At 39.8% G+C, this 15,771-nt stretch overlaps 1 protein-coding gene across 2 annotated transcripts; it reads left to right on the top strand.

Annotated features, from left to right (window-relative positions):
• On the top strand, positions 1-4,088 carry DNAJC28 (DnaJ heat shock protein family (Hsp40) member C28). Of its 2 annotated transcripts, none has more exons than XM_006920978.3 (2): positions 1-128; positions 1,204-4,088. In XM_006920978.3, exon 2 carries the CDS (start codon positions 1,235-1,237, stop codon positions 2,387-2,389), a length of 1,155 nt encoding a protein of 384 aa, XP_006921040.1. In that variant the 5' UTR covers positions 1-128; positions 1,204-1,234; the 3' UTR covers positions 2,390-4,088. The 2 variants fall into 2 exon arrangements, with proteins under 2 accessions (XP_006921040.1, XP_015451957.1); XM_015596471.2 differs by having other exon boundaries at positions 1-334.
• Positions 4,089-15,771: the final 11,683 nt, after the last annotated feature.

Raw genomic sequence — 15,771 nt, 5'->3', positions numbered from 1 at the left:
CTCCCGCTAGAGGTGGGGACGGAGACGGAGCGGATCGCCCTGGGCAAAACGGGTCCTCCCGAAATATGCTGCCTGTGTCCTCTTGGGTTGAGTTCGTTTTAAGAGACATTCTTGGATCCAATAGTAAGGTAGGATATGTCCCGAGTAGGTATGATTCTGCCCTCCGCTGCTTCCTCAAGTCCCCTCAGGATAAAACGACAGATGGTCTAGTCCAGTGAGGACACTCGCCCCCTGCCGCCCAGAGTCGCCGGGCGAGTGAAGGACAGACCGCGCACGCATGCGCAGAGGCGCAGCATGGGGGCGGAAGCCGGCGGGCCCCTTACCCACGTCTGTGGTGAGTAGGGGGCGGGGTGGGGCGTGTCCCTCATCGGGACTGACCACTCCCCCACAACGACCACAGCGCAACCACCACCATCCCAAGCGACTCCAAAAGCCATTTACCTTAATTGTCCAGAAAATTGGGGTCCTCAGTTTTAGGGTTTATACATCAAAATCACAGTTAAACAAACCACTTGCATCATTTCATTGCCATTAGCTACGTACAAGTCTTTCTTCTGTATTATACCATGCATTTTCAAAATAACAGCTAACATGTTGGGACCACCTTGGTTTTCTGGCGTGTCATGAATAGCTCCTTTCTAACAAGTCTTTTGGATGCTTGATTTTATTCAATTTAGTGTCAGACTGGGTACACACTTTGTCGTGTCCTGTTTCATGTGTGTAAATCTCATGAGAAGACTCCTTGAGACAATAAAGACAGTAATAACACTAAGAAATAGTGGTGCTGATGAAGTTGACAATCTGCTGTGGATACAGACAATTAAACTTCTTGTGCTCTGATCATTTTGCTTACAATTCGCTACGTGACTTGGTTACTTTGCTTAACAGTCTACATTTTCTCATAAAATGTAGGCCTACATTTTCTCATAAAATGAGAAGATTGGATTAGATGGTCTCTAAGAACTTGCCTGCTCTAAAATTCTGTGGTTAGTGATTAGAATCCAAATTATATCACAGTATGTTAATGCTAATATCATCAACTTCCATTTCTCTGCCCACATAAGTGAAATATAGCTTTATGAATTTTGGCAGCAGCCTTAGAAAGTACTGCCCCATACTGTATTTATAATTCCTTATTGCTGAAAGTATGAAATTAGCAGATAATACAACTTTCTTCACCTTATATTTGTTGTGGTTTTATAGATCATTGCTAGGAAGAACTCTGGATACAATAATGAACACAATGTATGTGATGATGGCTCAGATCTTAAGATCTCATCTGATAAATGCTGCAGTGATTCCTAATCGAATGAAAATGCTTCCTTATCTTGGCGTAATTAGACATAGGATGATGTCAACTCATAAATCCAAAAAGGAGATGAGAGAATATTATAGACTGCTGAATCTAGATGAAGGATGCTCTGCAGATGATGTCAGGGAATCTTTTCGTAAGCTTGCCAAGCAATACCATCCAGACACTGGCTCTACTACAGCTGATTCTGCAACATTTATAAAGATCGAAGAAGCTTATAGGAAGGTGCTTTCCCATGTGATAGAACAAACAAATGCCAGGCAGAATAAAGTTGAAGAAGAAGAAGAAGAAAAATTCAAATATAAAACACCCCAACATCGGCATTATTTAAGTTTTGAAGGTATTGGTTTTGGAACTCCAAGTCAACGAGAGAAGCAATACAGGCAATTTAGAGCGGACCGTGCAACTGAGCAAGTGATGGAATATCAAAAGCAGAAACTACAAAGCCAGTATTTCGTTGATAGTTTAGCTGTTAAAGATGTAAGACATAGTAAAGAACAAAAGATAACTCAAGCAATAGAGCGTTTAGTGGAGGATCTCATTCAGGAATCAATGGCAAAAGGAGATTTTGACAATCTCAGTGGTAAAGGAAAACCTCTAAAAAAATTTTCTGGCTGTTCATATATTGATCCCATGACCCACAACCTGAACAGAATATTGATAGATAATGGATACCAACCAGAGTGGATCCTAATGCAAAAGGAAATAAAGGATACTATTGATCAACTCAGAGAGGCAATTTTAGTGTCAAGGAAAAAACTTGGGAATCCAATGACACCAACTGAACAGAAACAGTGGAACCAAGTTTGTGAGCAGTTTCAAGAAAACATCAGAAAACTAAACAAGCGAATTAATGATTTTAATTTAATTGTTCCCCTCCTAACCAGGCAAAAAGTCCATTTTGATGCACAGAAGGAAATTGCCAAAGCCCAGGAAATATATGAGACCCTTATAAAAACAAAAGAAGTCACAGATCAAAATCCAAGTAACATTGATCAGGGAGAAGGGAAGAAAACACCTGGAGTCAAGAGAAGTTTTTTCAACTGGACGAATACATGGAAATTTATTAAAATATAACCATTTCATGTTCACGGTACTGCCCCAAATCATTTTCAGTTGTCTTGACATCACACATAGAGGCTGAGATTTATGGGTGTAACACAGGAGTTTGAGAACCTTTTCACAACTGGGTACTTTTCACAAAACTAACCACATCTCCAGTGATGTGTAAGTGAGAAAGCTGTAAGAAACTCCATCAGGGATGTGTTCAACCAGCTTTGCTCTGGGAATATAGCAAGAAAAGAAGAGAACTTACTTGTAAGAAAACAATTTAATCTATTTCAGAGTTTAACTGTCAGTCAGCAGGTAAAATGAGTTAGGACAGGGACTCAGACTGGGGATCATAAAAGAATATTCCAAAAGTGCAGTTTTAAGCTCTAATTTAGAAAGTTGCTTTTTGCCATCTTTAAACACAGGTACTTAGCAACAACAACAAAAATTAAAAACGTATTCTCAAAAGTCACAAAATTATAGAAGGTAGGCAAGTGAACCTCCAAATGATGTATGTTTTCTGCAAGTTTGCTTCATCTGTAAACCTTAGATTTTATTAAAGCTCAAAACTGTTCTAAGACTTTGGGACACTCTATATGGGTGGAAATGTTAGGATCAGGAAATTAGCCTAATGGAGTTACTGAACACACATACTTTCTCTCTCTCTCTCTTTCTCTCTCTCGGCCTTCTCTGTGGGTACTGAATTAAAAAAGAAAAAAATGCCAAATATCTGGATTGTACCTTTTCCTGCCTAACTTCATGATGCATTGGCTGCAGAAGTCAATCAGCCAAACTAGTTGATTTTAGCTATTGTAGAAATAGACTCTAATTTCCACTTTTAAAGAGTTGTGACTGAATTTTCTGACCTTTCAGAGGTGGAAAAAAAATTCCTTGGGCTCAATGGAAACTTAAGATTTCACTTCTGGCTTCATCTCTAATCAGCGATTGAAATGTTCAGTCTCTTTGTCTCATGTGGGACTCCCAGAGGTTTTTTCAGCCATTTGAAATCTCACTTTACTGTCTTAGGAATCCTTTCATAAAGACAAGATGTCATTTTGCAGCTTTGGCAAATGACAACATTGACAATTATGAGATTGTTGTGTCCCATCCACTTTCAGAAAATCTGACATTTTTTAGTTCATGTAATTGCTTTAGACAGAGAATTGGACAACTAGAAGGATATGGAGAGTGGTCAAAAGGAGCAGGTGTGTTTCCTTATTTAATTCAGGATACCATATTATGGATGCAGTTCAGAAGCATGGCACTTGCCACGCTGGTTTTGGAGAAACAGTTATTTTGTAAAGTATGCGATAATTAAAACAAAACTACATATTCAAAAGGAAAATTCAGGCCTTTTTGCTTAGATGATTGGGCATTAATTGGTATAATACATGAGTATTTTGTTGAATGAGTTATCATTTGGTCTCTATAATAATAGTATTACTCTAAACAAAATTGTGAACGGTATGAATATAGCTTTATAGTAAGAGCTGAGTTCTAAAATATTTTAGATGGCAATGATTCTGTGAATCTTATTAAAAATGGGAATTAGATGTATGGTACCTAAGGCATTGCAGCAACATATATAAAGGAAACTATTTTCAATACTGGATAATGGATGGGAAGGTTAAGTTACCAGAAAACTTTAATAAATCCTTAATTTCAGTACAGGACAGTTTATGTTTGTAAATGTTGACTGTATTAATAAAGTTAATTTTTATGATTATTCAGTGGCCCATTGTATAAACAAATAATAATAACCATATTTTTGACTGACCACCTAAATAAGTATCTTTTAAATTTTTATTTTTCAATTAGAGTTGACATTCAATATTATATTAGTTTCAGGTGTATAGCATCGTGGTCAGACATTTATATAATTTACAAAGTGATCCCCCTGATAAGTCTAGTACCCATGTGGCACTATACATAATTATTACAATATTATTGATTATATTCTCTATCCTTGTGACTATTTTGTAACTGCCAATTTGTACTTCTTAATCCCCTCACCATTTTTACACAGCCCTCAAACTCCCCAATCTGTTTTCATTTTGTTCACTTATTTTGTTCCTCACATTCCACATATATGTGAAATCATATGGCATTTTGTCTTTCTATGTCTGACTTATTTCACTTAGCATAATACCCACTAAATCCATCCAAGTTGTTTCAAATGGTAAGATATCATTTTTATTTTTATGGCTGAGTAATATTCCAAGTGCTTTTTACCTTTTTTGACTGACGATATCAAAACTGACTATGACATAGATTATTCTTGTTAAGGAGGCAAATTCACTTATGTAAAAACAGATTCACTTATTTAAGTAACAAAACGCCAGATAAGAAAAGATTTTGGCCAGTTTATTGGAATCTGACACTAATCTCTCTTATGAGGCAGCATTGACTTTTTCCTGTTAGTTTTTCACCTTCTAATTGTCAGCTTTTCAGGTGTAGTAGTAATTTATCAAGATTTCTGAACACAGTAAAGGCCATATCAGACTCTGCCTGGTTCCCAGCCTTTCCACAGCTCCTTTCTTCAAATCGTAGAGCTGCGGTGGCTTTTGACAGCTCTGTGAAACGGTTTTGCCGTTTTCTGTGTGCCCGAGGCTTGGCCTCAGTAGTTTGGTATCTCAAGACGATAGTTTTCAGTTCTTTGATACAATGACTACATTACTATTCATTTTCTTTATCTGCAGCCAGGACATAGCCCTACTTTTGGGGGTACCCCTCCCAAAGATGAAAGTCCCCTCTAACCTGTCTCTATGGCTGGGGCTTATTACTTCCTAACATACTTTCCTGCTGCCAACTGCCTGGGTCCCCGTCATGGGGCCTCAGCCATCTTTTGGGACACTCCCAATACCTCTCAGACACGGCCAATGGTGATTCGCCTGTTCCTAGAAGTAGTGCCTTTCCTTTTCCACAATGTTCTGTTCATCAACACACATTTTCTGAAGTCCTGAAAGGGAACCCACCATTCCACCACCTGGATTCTCAGAAATCAGTAACTGAGACAAGTGGAACCCTCAGCCCCCAAAATTATCCTCAGGTACTCACTTTTCTTGGTATTACTGCTGCTGTCACCACCTCGGCTCCAGATGGGGGACACCTGGCTCCTTCTCCGGCCTAAGGGCAGACCCACAAATGTGGTCACGACACTTCTTGCCCGACTGAGACAAGACTAGAACATCAAATTACAACTTTCCTCACGATTCAAGGATGACAGAAGGGAAGGGAAGACTCCACTCTGGCCCATGGCCCTCTCCAGTTTGCCTCTGAGCCCAGTCCCAAGCCTCCTTTGGCTTGACAGAGCCCCTCATTCTCTTGCCTCTGGGACAGCCCTAAAGTGCCCTATGCATACCCCCACTCCTCCAAATCTAGACTTAGGAAGGTAAGGTCTATGGGATTTTCTTTCCTGCCAAGACCAGTTTCAAAGATCTGGCTTCCTCTTCAAGGACCCCTATCTTCTCTAGATAACTGATGTATGCCATTGTCCCCCAGCCCTACTAAGTGAAAGATACTACTTAAAGGTCTCAACAGGGCAGATACATCCGAATACATGCCAGTAAACTTAACATTATTACAAGAGAGACCTACTCAGTGGCAGGGCAGGGTCCTTCTTGGTGCATCTTGAGAACGTTCTAGCAAGGAGCATGTGGTTCAGTGGTGATTTAGTTTGGGCATTTATAGCTGGGCTTCTTGCTCTTTCTGGTTTTATCTCTGTGGGTGATCCTGGTTCTGTGGCTTCGTCCTCTCAGCTTTTCCATTCAGCCACACTTTATACCATAATTTGCCCAGTTGAGCCCCAAGACTCTCAGTGAGCTTTGCTTAAATGATGTATTGGATGGCTGTTGTACTTTTGCTGCCTGTCATCCTCCAAACAGTCCATATTCATGGTGGCATGTGTCATTCGTCTGAGGATGATGTTCCCAGCACAAGAAATCAGACTTTTAAAGTTGGCCTTGGCAGGAGAGAAAACCCCTAATTTTCTAAAATATGTTAAGAAATGCACATGTGACCTAGGCTCTGCCAACAAGACCTGTCCTTGGGAGATGTGGGTTCAGAATGAGGTATGGGAGGAAATGCATTGGCTCTTTGTCACTTAGCTGGTGCAGGAAGGCAGTGTCTGCCAGGGGGAGCTCCTGGCACAGAAGTGGTGTCAGTGTCGGTAGCAGCGACAGCGAAGTTCCTGGCTTGTACTGCATGGTCGTGTCCACAGCAGCTTTGGTGTTTTTCTCACCAGGCCACTTCTTCAGTGTGGTTTTAGGCATTGTCCCTGGGAACAACCTTGGGCCACTTTCTCCAGCCCTCCCCAAAGTTTCGGTGTCCTTTAATAAACTCCTTTTCTGCTTAACACTGCTAGAGTGGGGGCTGCTGTTTATAACGAAGAACTGTGACTGATACCGTTGAGTTCATGGGAATCTCATGGCTTTGGGATAAACAGGAACTATGAACTGGATTATAGTGCATGGGGTGTCGGAGCCAGCCGACGAAGTAATTCAGGGTACCTGAAAGGGGGAGCATGGACTGAGGAAAAGAAAGAAGACAGACAGAACTGCAGGAGGGAGCACAGATACAAGCTGTGTCTGTGTCTGTGTCTGTGTCCCCGAGTTTATTCAAAACACACTACTTATAGCATTGCAATGAGAAAAGAGCAGTCAAGATTCAAGGTCAGTCCAATTACCTGTCCTGCAAAACAGATGCAGTTTTCACAACTCCCTTCTTTGAAAGCACTGAGTGATTAAAATAGTTTTAGTACCACTTATCTCAAAGCTCGCCAATTTAACTCAGCTCCATACTTTATCTCAAAGCTGGCCAATTTAGCTCAACTCCCAACAGTGGGGCACAAAGACTGGTTCAACTCTCAGCTCTGCCACTTCGTAGGTGTGTGATTCTGGGCAAATTACAAAACCCCACTGACCTACAAGACTTCTCAGGTGTAAATGGGAATAATGGTCAGTGATCGCCAGGATTTAATGAGATATTATATGTAAAGATCCAGCACGGTTACTGATACACAGTGAGGACTCGATTCGAAGTACTAAGTTATGGACACCGCTGTGCTAATATAATAATAAATAGAGGTTCTTATTGTTTTCAAGATTTGTTGAAAAAAGTTCTTCAGTGGGGGGAATATTGATTTCAAAGCTGTTCTTTCCAGTTTCAATTTCCTTAATTCTCTGTCAAGCCTTCAGCTAGCAGGAGGCTTTAAATGAAAGTGTAGAAGCCAGACAAGAGAGACCACATATTGTATGATTCCATTTATATGTCCAGAATAGGCAAATCTATAGAGACAGAAAATAGATTAGTGGTTGCCTTGGGCTGTACAGTTCGGAATGAAATGAGGAACGACTAATGGTTCTGGGTTGTCTTTTGAGGGTGATAAAAATGTTCTAGAACTGATTGTGGTAATGGTTGCAAAACTCTGAACACACTAAGAACCACTGAATTGTGCACTTCAAATGAGTGAATTTTATGATACGTGAAAGCTGTTTTTTTAAAAAAAAAAAAATAAGTGAAAGAAAATGAGTTTGGTAGGTTGCTACTTTTCTAAAACCAAGAAATGTCTTCCGGAGCATAAGAAACGAGAACTGTTCTGAATTGCATTAAGAATAAAAATGACTAGCAATGTTTTAAATTTAAATTTAGATGCTTTTGCATCTACAGCTAAAGTTGATTATTACTGTTAAAAAAACAAAATTCAGCCGAGTAAATCTGAAGATCTAATCGGCTTTAATTAAGTGATTCATGAATGGTGCAGCATCCCATCAGCAACTAGAAGGGCATTCTGAGCGGCTGCAGGAAATGGAACGTTTTTACAGGAAGAAGAGTAGGACAAGAGAGCTAGTAACAAAAGATAGGGTAATTCTTGAGCCTGGATATCTTTTCTTTGGGGGAAGAGAAAGGGAAGGGTTTTTTGTTTTGTTTTGTTTTGTTTTAATCATGCAGATGGCCTCTTCTTTCTATGGGGAATGGACAGGGACTATGAGACAGAATACCTTACTGGTGCTTGACCAGAAAATTCCAGACTGGTTGATTAAGCTTATATTTCTGGGAGAGGCTGAAACTGCAAATTAGCAGTATTAAATCTACGTTTGGTATCATGGGCTTTTAGTACAAGTGATGCAATTTTGGGCCTGTGGAGTTTTTTTCTTTAACATAATTTACAAATTTCTGCCAAACCTCCGCAAATCTTTGTTAATATTCTCAAGCATTTGCTATTGTGCATTTCTTACAACAATTAGCTACTCTTATCAAACTGAGTGGTGGCCTGACTTAAACGAGAATCTACAAATTGGATCCACAAAACGACTGAGAGAAAGTAATCTTTAATTACATATACAAAACCTTTTATTCCCAAACTCAGGAGGGGATAAAGCACTAGCGAGGATGTCAGTCCCTACTGCTTCCCCTTACACATCATGTTGTCCACGACCTGTGGGGAGGGAGAGTTCTAAAGAGCCTACCTGCTCTCTCTTTCTTCTCTCCCAAGAAACACCCAAGAAAAAGTGTCCTGAGAAGTCACGACTCCATGGCCTTCTGGACACGGGTGTCAGGGAGCTGGCCTAGGGAGGAAGAGTGCCTGTGCATGCCTTTGGGTCGGTCCCATTCTTACAAACTTGAATATCTTGAGAGGTTTGCGAGATACCCATAAACTTATCACTTACAGTGCCTTTGGCCCAAGGGCAGCAAATGCATCAACTGGCTGGTGAAGTGTTACATACTACAACAAGGTAAGATGCTTTATTTTGGAAAAAAAATTTTATTATGAAAATTCACATGCATGAAGTAGTAAATTCAGTCGATGCAAAAGGATAGGCAATGAACAAATGAGTTCTCCTTCAACCCAGCCCTCCCAGATCCAGACCTCCTGAGCCCACTTCCCAGATTGAATCATCAGCAGTTTCTTGCATATTTGTTTTCTACTGTTGCTGTAACAAAAAACTACAAATTTAGTGGCTTAAACAGCACAAATTTATCTTACAGTTCTGGAGGCCCGAAGTCCAAAGTGGATCTCACTGGGCTAAAGTCAAGGCTCTTGCTTGCAGGTGTTCATCCATCCTCGAGGCTCTAGGGAAGAATCCAATCCCTTGCCTTTTCCGGCCCCTAGAGGTTGTCTGTCTGCATTCCTTAGCTTGTGGCCCCCTTCCTCTGTCTTCAAAGCCAGCAACAGCAGGTTGAATCCTTTTCATGTCACATTGCCCTGACTCTCCTGCCTCCCTCTTCCACTTTTAAAGATCTTTGTGGTTACATTGGGCCCACCAGATAATCCAGCATAATCTCCCTATTTTAAAGTCAGTTGATTAGCAACCTTAATTCCAGTTGCAACCTTAATTTCCCTTTGCTATGTAACATAACATATTCATAGATTCTGGGTATTAGGACATATTTGGGGGGTCATTATCCTGCTTCAACAATATCTTTCCAAAAATTCATCTATATAATTTGTACACACACACTGCCTCTCAAAAACATGCACGCATGAATGTGAACACACTATACATACTCATATTTTTTTCTTCAGCTGCCTATTAATATATGTTTAACACAATATTTGTTAAGCCTGCATGAGGCTGTCATAAGCTCTCATGGAAATTAGAACTAATCAATGCTGAACAAATGAAATAAATAGCAGTGCAAGTTTACATAGAGACCTGAGGCAAACGGAGGGCAAATGCAAGCTAAAGTTATCATGAATGAGGAATGAGACATGACATAATAATGAGGCATGAGGTACAGGGAAGGTGACAATAGCTCCCTCTCACTGAATATTTTTCTTGTATTAACTAATCGACTCTTCACGACAACCCGATGACATAGGTACTTGTTAACTCTTTTTTGAGAGACGAGGAAACTAAGACACAGAGAGCTTAAATAACTTGCCTTGGGTCACACGGCTAGAAAGTGGCAGAATTGGGATTTGAACCCAGGCTGTCTGTGGTTGGTCTGATTCCATATCCCTGTTCTTCCCCACACACTGCACTATGGTGTTGGAGAGAGGAGGCTGGAGCAGATCACAGTGGTACCCACTGGTATCAAGAACTCAATACGCTGAGATTTCTGCGGCTGCCTCGGATTGAGTCTGTTTTACAGTTGGACTATCAATCATTCTTGTCCTTCATTTCCGTCGAGATCCTTGCCTCCCTGATAGCCCCGAATACCAATGAGTTCAAGGCAATGCAATGCAGAGGAAAGGACATGGGCTTGGAGGTAGGGAGATTTGAATTTAGATCCAGGTTTTGCCATTCACTAGCTATGTGACCTTCCTGAACTTCCCTTTTCTCATCTGTCAGATGAGTATAATCAGACCTAATTTGCAGGATTGCGGTAATCCTTAGAGATGATGAAATTGAGAGGCTGGGTGCAGGGCGAGGGCCTGGTAGTAAATCAGTGGTTCTCAGCAAAGGTGTACTGCCCCCTAGAGGACATTTTTAAAATATATGGGGGAATCTTCCATTGGCAACCATGTTCAGAGGGGCACTACTGGCAGAACTTCTGTTTAGCCCATTTGGACCAATACATTATGCTGGCTGGCATCTATTCTGATTGGTTGGTAAGTCCATGCTATCTTGGTTGTTAAATATTTCGAACATCACCCTTGAACACAGGCATTTAGGAGGTGGGGCCAGAAATGCTGGGTGTTTCGCAATGTGCAGGGCAGTCGACCAAAGAGGAATTTCTCCACGTCCTGCCCAACATCTAAACGTCCCGCCAGACATTCACATGGGTAAAAACTCTGCTTGTAATTGTCTAAGCCTGGAACAGAATTACATTTTACATATAAGTGCAACATATTTTTTGCATGATTTTAAATGCACTATTTCTTTTTCCACAAAAGCAACTACTGTGAGAATTGTACTTTGTCTTCTTGAGAATTTTACCAAGAATTGTACTCCTTTTCAGAAAAACATTACTGATGGCACCATGCACATGCCTATTGCAGTTTGCATTGTTAGTGCTGAATGCAAATATGTACCAGAGGAGATTGGCGATCCCTTTTCATTTAGAACCAAATATTACTAAATTACTGGATGTCATAGCCAGTGTCTGAGATGACCCCCAAAGATCCCTACTTTCTGATATTCACCCCTCCCACATTGTATCAGACTTGGTCTCTGTGGCCAATGGAATATAGCAGAAGTGATGGCATGTCACTTCTGAGGCTAAAAGCTTCCTGCTCCCATTCTCTCGGATCACTTGCTTTGAGTGAAGCCAGCTGCCATGTCTTGAGGCAGTCTTGTGGCGAAGCACATGTGTCCAGGAACTGAGGCCTCCAGCCAACAGCCATGTGAGTGAGCCGTACTGGAAGCAGAGCCTCATTCAAACCTTCAGACTCTGTAGCACCAGCTGACAGTTTAACTGTGAGTTCGTGAGGAATCCTGAGCCAGAACAACTCAGCTAAGCTGCTCCCAGATTCTGGACTCTTAAAAACTGTGCAAAATAATAAACGTTTGATGTTTTAAATTGGTAAGTTTGGGGATAATTAGCTATGTAGCAATAGATAGCTAATATAGTAAACATACATGAAATTCAGTAATTTCAATTTCATCAATAAGCATTAATTTAAAATGTCATATGTGCTACCCTGCTACTATAATTACAGTCAATCTATATTATAAGAATTACCTATTGAAATGATTTATTAATTTTGGAGCCACCCATTCTGTTTCTGTTTTATACTGTCCCCAGAGGCCTTCTACCTAACTTATCTATGGCTTCTGGTACTACTGTAATACTTACCTTTCTAACCCATCCTCTGTACCCTGTTGATATTAAAGAATTTGTCTCCATATCAGTCTTTTAAACACTGGTGTCTGAATATATCCTCAATATAAGGTACTCGTGATATTTTATCACCACCTTTTCCTGTATCACAACACAGATGATTATTTGAACACTACACTTATTAAAAGGCCCGAGTCATTGGCGAGAGTGCCATACTCCTCCTTTTCTCCATACATATTTCTGTTTCAACTGAAGTTATGTCTCCCTTTTTCTTTTTGCATACAAACAGGCCAGTCATGTCATTACTATCCAAATCTATATTTTACTCTAGGTTTCATCTGTATGTCAGCACTTTCATTTTTCGTCTTGATTAGAATGCCTTCTAATTTCTCACTTCCCTTAAATTCATACATCCAATTTAAGTACATGCAAGTATTTGACTACTTCATTATGCCCTGCTTGATTGTTTACATATTAAAACATCATTAAAATTGTAAATTATATCTTTCCTATTTCTCTTGTATTATAGTTAGGGCATTTACTGATATTTTAAAAATTATGTGTATGGGTAGGTTATATTTTCCAGGAATTCCATTTCAAGATAATTAAGAAGCATTATAATACAGTTAGTAGAAGGGTATTGACTTTGGGCCTCATAGAGTTCTGAGTAATTGTTTGTCCCAGTGATTGGTTCAGGTAACTTGGCTTAGACCAATCACTGCCTGGCAGTTTGCTGGTTTTAATCGGTTCATGGGTGGTCCAATCAGAGACGAGCTCTTTGCTGGATTTGTTTAGTAAAGACTGTAGGCCCAACAACTTCAGGTAATCAGAGAAGAGGGCTGGCCTTAGGAAGAAGCTAGTTCTGTGGACAATGCTGTGGAGACAAAAAGTGACACAACACTGTTGAGCCCGTTGGTCACCCTGCCTTGACGCCCACCATATCTCTGATCTAGTTCCGGGCGCCACTGAATCCTCTTTATCATTTAAGCCAGTTTGAGGTTTGTTTGTTTGCTTTTTTTCCTGTGTCTGTAACCGAAACCAACTGATAAATATAACCTCTGTCTTCAGGGTGTAGACTGCAGAAAGAAATCCTTCCTGTTCTGACAGAGTCAAATCATCTTTCAAGCTTTGGTTTTCTGTTTCTCTCTAAAGACTAGTCTTTCCCCAAATATTGACACTGAATATTCATTCTTTCAGAAGAGTCATTTCACACCGACAGAAGCGCGACCTTAGTCTTAAGCAACCCTTATCAAAATACAACGGTTCTGACTGACTTACACAAAGTCTTCTTGTTACACAACCCCATAAGCTTCTGGAGGAAGAGAGACAATATTTTTGGAAGTACATGTTTACACAACATGCTTTAGTCTTTCTGCTAGTTCCAGTGGTGACAGATGGATGTAATCTCAAAAGATGGGAAGTGAATGCCACTCTATCAGAGTAAGTTCATGAAGTAGCCCTGAGGAAGTAAGAACAAACTAGAACCGGCAGGACCTAGAGTGAAAGGCAGCTGGATTGTTCCTTTCTCTTATTGGGCTTGAACCAACTGGACTGGATTCTACTTGTCCAGTTTTAGGTAAAGTAGGTCTTTTAGAACCTGTTCTGGCCCAAACCTGAAAATAGTCATGAAGTCACAAAGACTCCAGAATCCAAGAGAGCCTCTTCAAGGTCCTCAGGTAATAGCAGTCTAACAAAACATATACTTAAATAGTGACATGATGAAACACCAGTTGAATCAGGGCACGTATGGAGCCCTTTTTAGGCTTATGTGCAATTTTACTAAAGACTCAATTCAGTACATTTGAAATGCTGACACTGAAATGTTGACATCAGCAACTTAATCCCAATGTCTTTCAAATGCTCATGTTTTTGAAAGCATAGCCATATACATGTTTGATTCTCTTTCTGAAATAGTTTATAGAATGAGAGAGAAGCAAGCTACACTAGTGTAAGTTCCTATTTACTTCTAGAAAAATAACTCAAAGCATGTGCATCCTGATGGCAAGTAATCCTTCCTTCATACAAAAAGGTAAGCATTTTGGTACAGATATTCTGTAATAAAGCTTAAAAAATCTTGGGGAATAATAAATATTTTAAAAAGAGATGAGATTTAAGACTATGTTAGAAATTCCTACTTGTCCCTCAATATCCATTCTTCCTTCTTTTCTCAGTACCCAAACTCGATTTTCCAGCCTTCCTTGTAGTTTAGTTAACTAAATGACTAACTTTTTGTCAGCTAAATGAAAGCAGAAATAGTATATGCAATCTTTGTGAAAGATTCTTAAAGAGAGGAGTGGTTCCTTCTTTGTCTTCTCTTCCGTTGCTTGAAATGTAGGCACAATGGCTGGAGCTACTGCAGCTCCCTTAGACCATGAGGTGATAATGGGAATGGAACCTGATACCTTGCAAATGCCTATATATTTGAAAGTATAAATGAATATATATTCATTTATATATTCATTTATAATATATAATATATAATTATCTAATGTATAATTATATAATATACTATATAACATATAGTATATAATATATTATATATTTTTTTTTTTAATATATAATATATAAAGAGTGTGATGCTCTTGGCTGTAGCAAGGAGGCTGAATCTGTCTCGGTGAAGTGCCAGAGCAGTTCCAGATTAACTTTAGATTTCTTAAACATAAGAGGGAAATATCAATTTTTTGCTTAAACCACTGTTATTTTGTGGTTGTTTCTCCCTGCTACTCCTAGCCAAACCTAATCCTAATACAATAATCAAAACCGAAGAAAGATTTAAAAACTTATTTTAAAAAAGCCAACCTTTATAGGTCAGCAATTTAACTAGTTTTAAGGTTGCACATATTTCAAAAGTAATTTATTTAGCAAATATTTATTGAACACCTATATCCTAGCACATTTATCAGGATAATGGACAAGGTAACATAAATGTATTATTTGCCAATTGACAAAATATAAAGGATAAAAAAATACAATATACATGAAAATGAGAACTGAGGAAAAGTGGAAAAATAACAAACAGTAGGGGTTGTTCCCTTTCCATGTATAATAAGGTATGGAGGAATAACAGAAGTATAAGAGGATGGCATTTTGTGATAACCCGGAACACAGAACTTTTTATTTTATTATACTTCAGGTAAAAACTTTTTTAGGTTCCCATTGATAATACCTGGACTTACACGATATCTTTGCCTCAAACAATTAAATGGCGTTTTAGATTCGGTAGGAAATTTATGACGGGGCTTTCAAAAGCTGTTGAAATGATGCTGAAAATTCAAGATGCAGTGTCTTTAAAGAAGACAGTAGGAAGAGACCTGACTACAAGAAAGCTAAAAATCTGGATGGATGGCCGAGAAAGGCATCCGTCCAGTATCAGAAGACCATCTGTATTGTGTTGGTAACAACTTCAGGTTACAGTACTAGTTAGTAGCTTTGGACAAGTAACTCACCTTTCCAGGCCTCCATTTCTGAGTGGCGAGGACCTTGAGTTCCTGAGAATCCTCCTGGAGCATCTGCCCTACTCTGGGCCGCTCGCGACCAATGCCGCTAGACCTGGAGGCAAAGGCAGAGAACCCCTGCCCTCTAGGACCAGAGGACCATAGGAAGGGCCAGGTCTACAGGGCTGAAAATCGCACAGCGAAGTCAGACTGGCTACGCGCAGAGCTGCGGCGCCCCGCCCTGGAGTC

The sequence above is a fragment of the Pteropus alecto genome, unplaced genomic scaffold, assembly GCF_000325575.1.
Source record: "Pteropus alecto unplaced genomic scaffold, ASM32557v1 scaffold3, whole genome shotgun sequence".
In the NCBI taxonomy this organism is placed as follows: Eukaryota; Metazoa; Chordata; class Mammalia; order Chiroptera; family Pteropodidae; genus Pteropus; species Pteropus alecto.
Note: the sequence above shows the minus strand (reverse complement) of the source record. Positions and strands in the feature narration are given on the sequence as shown.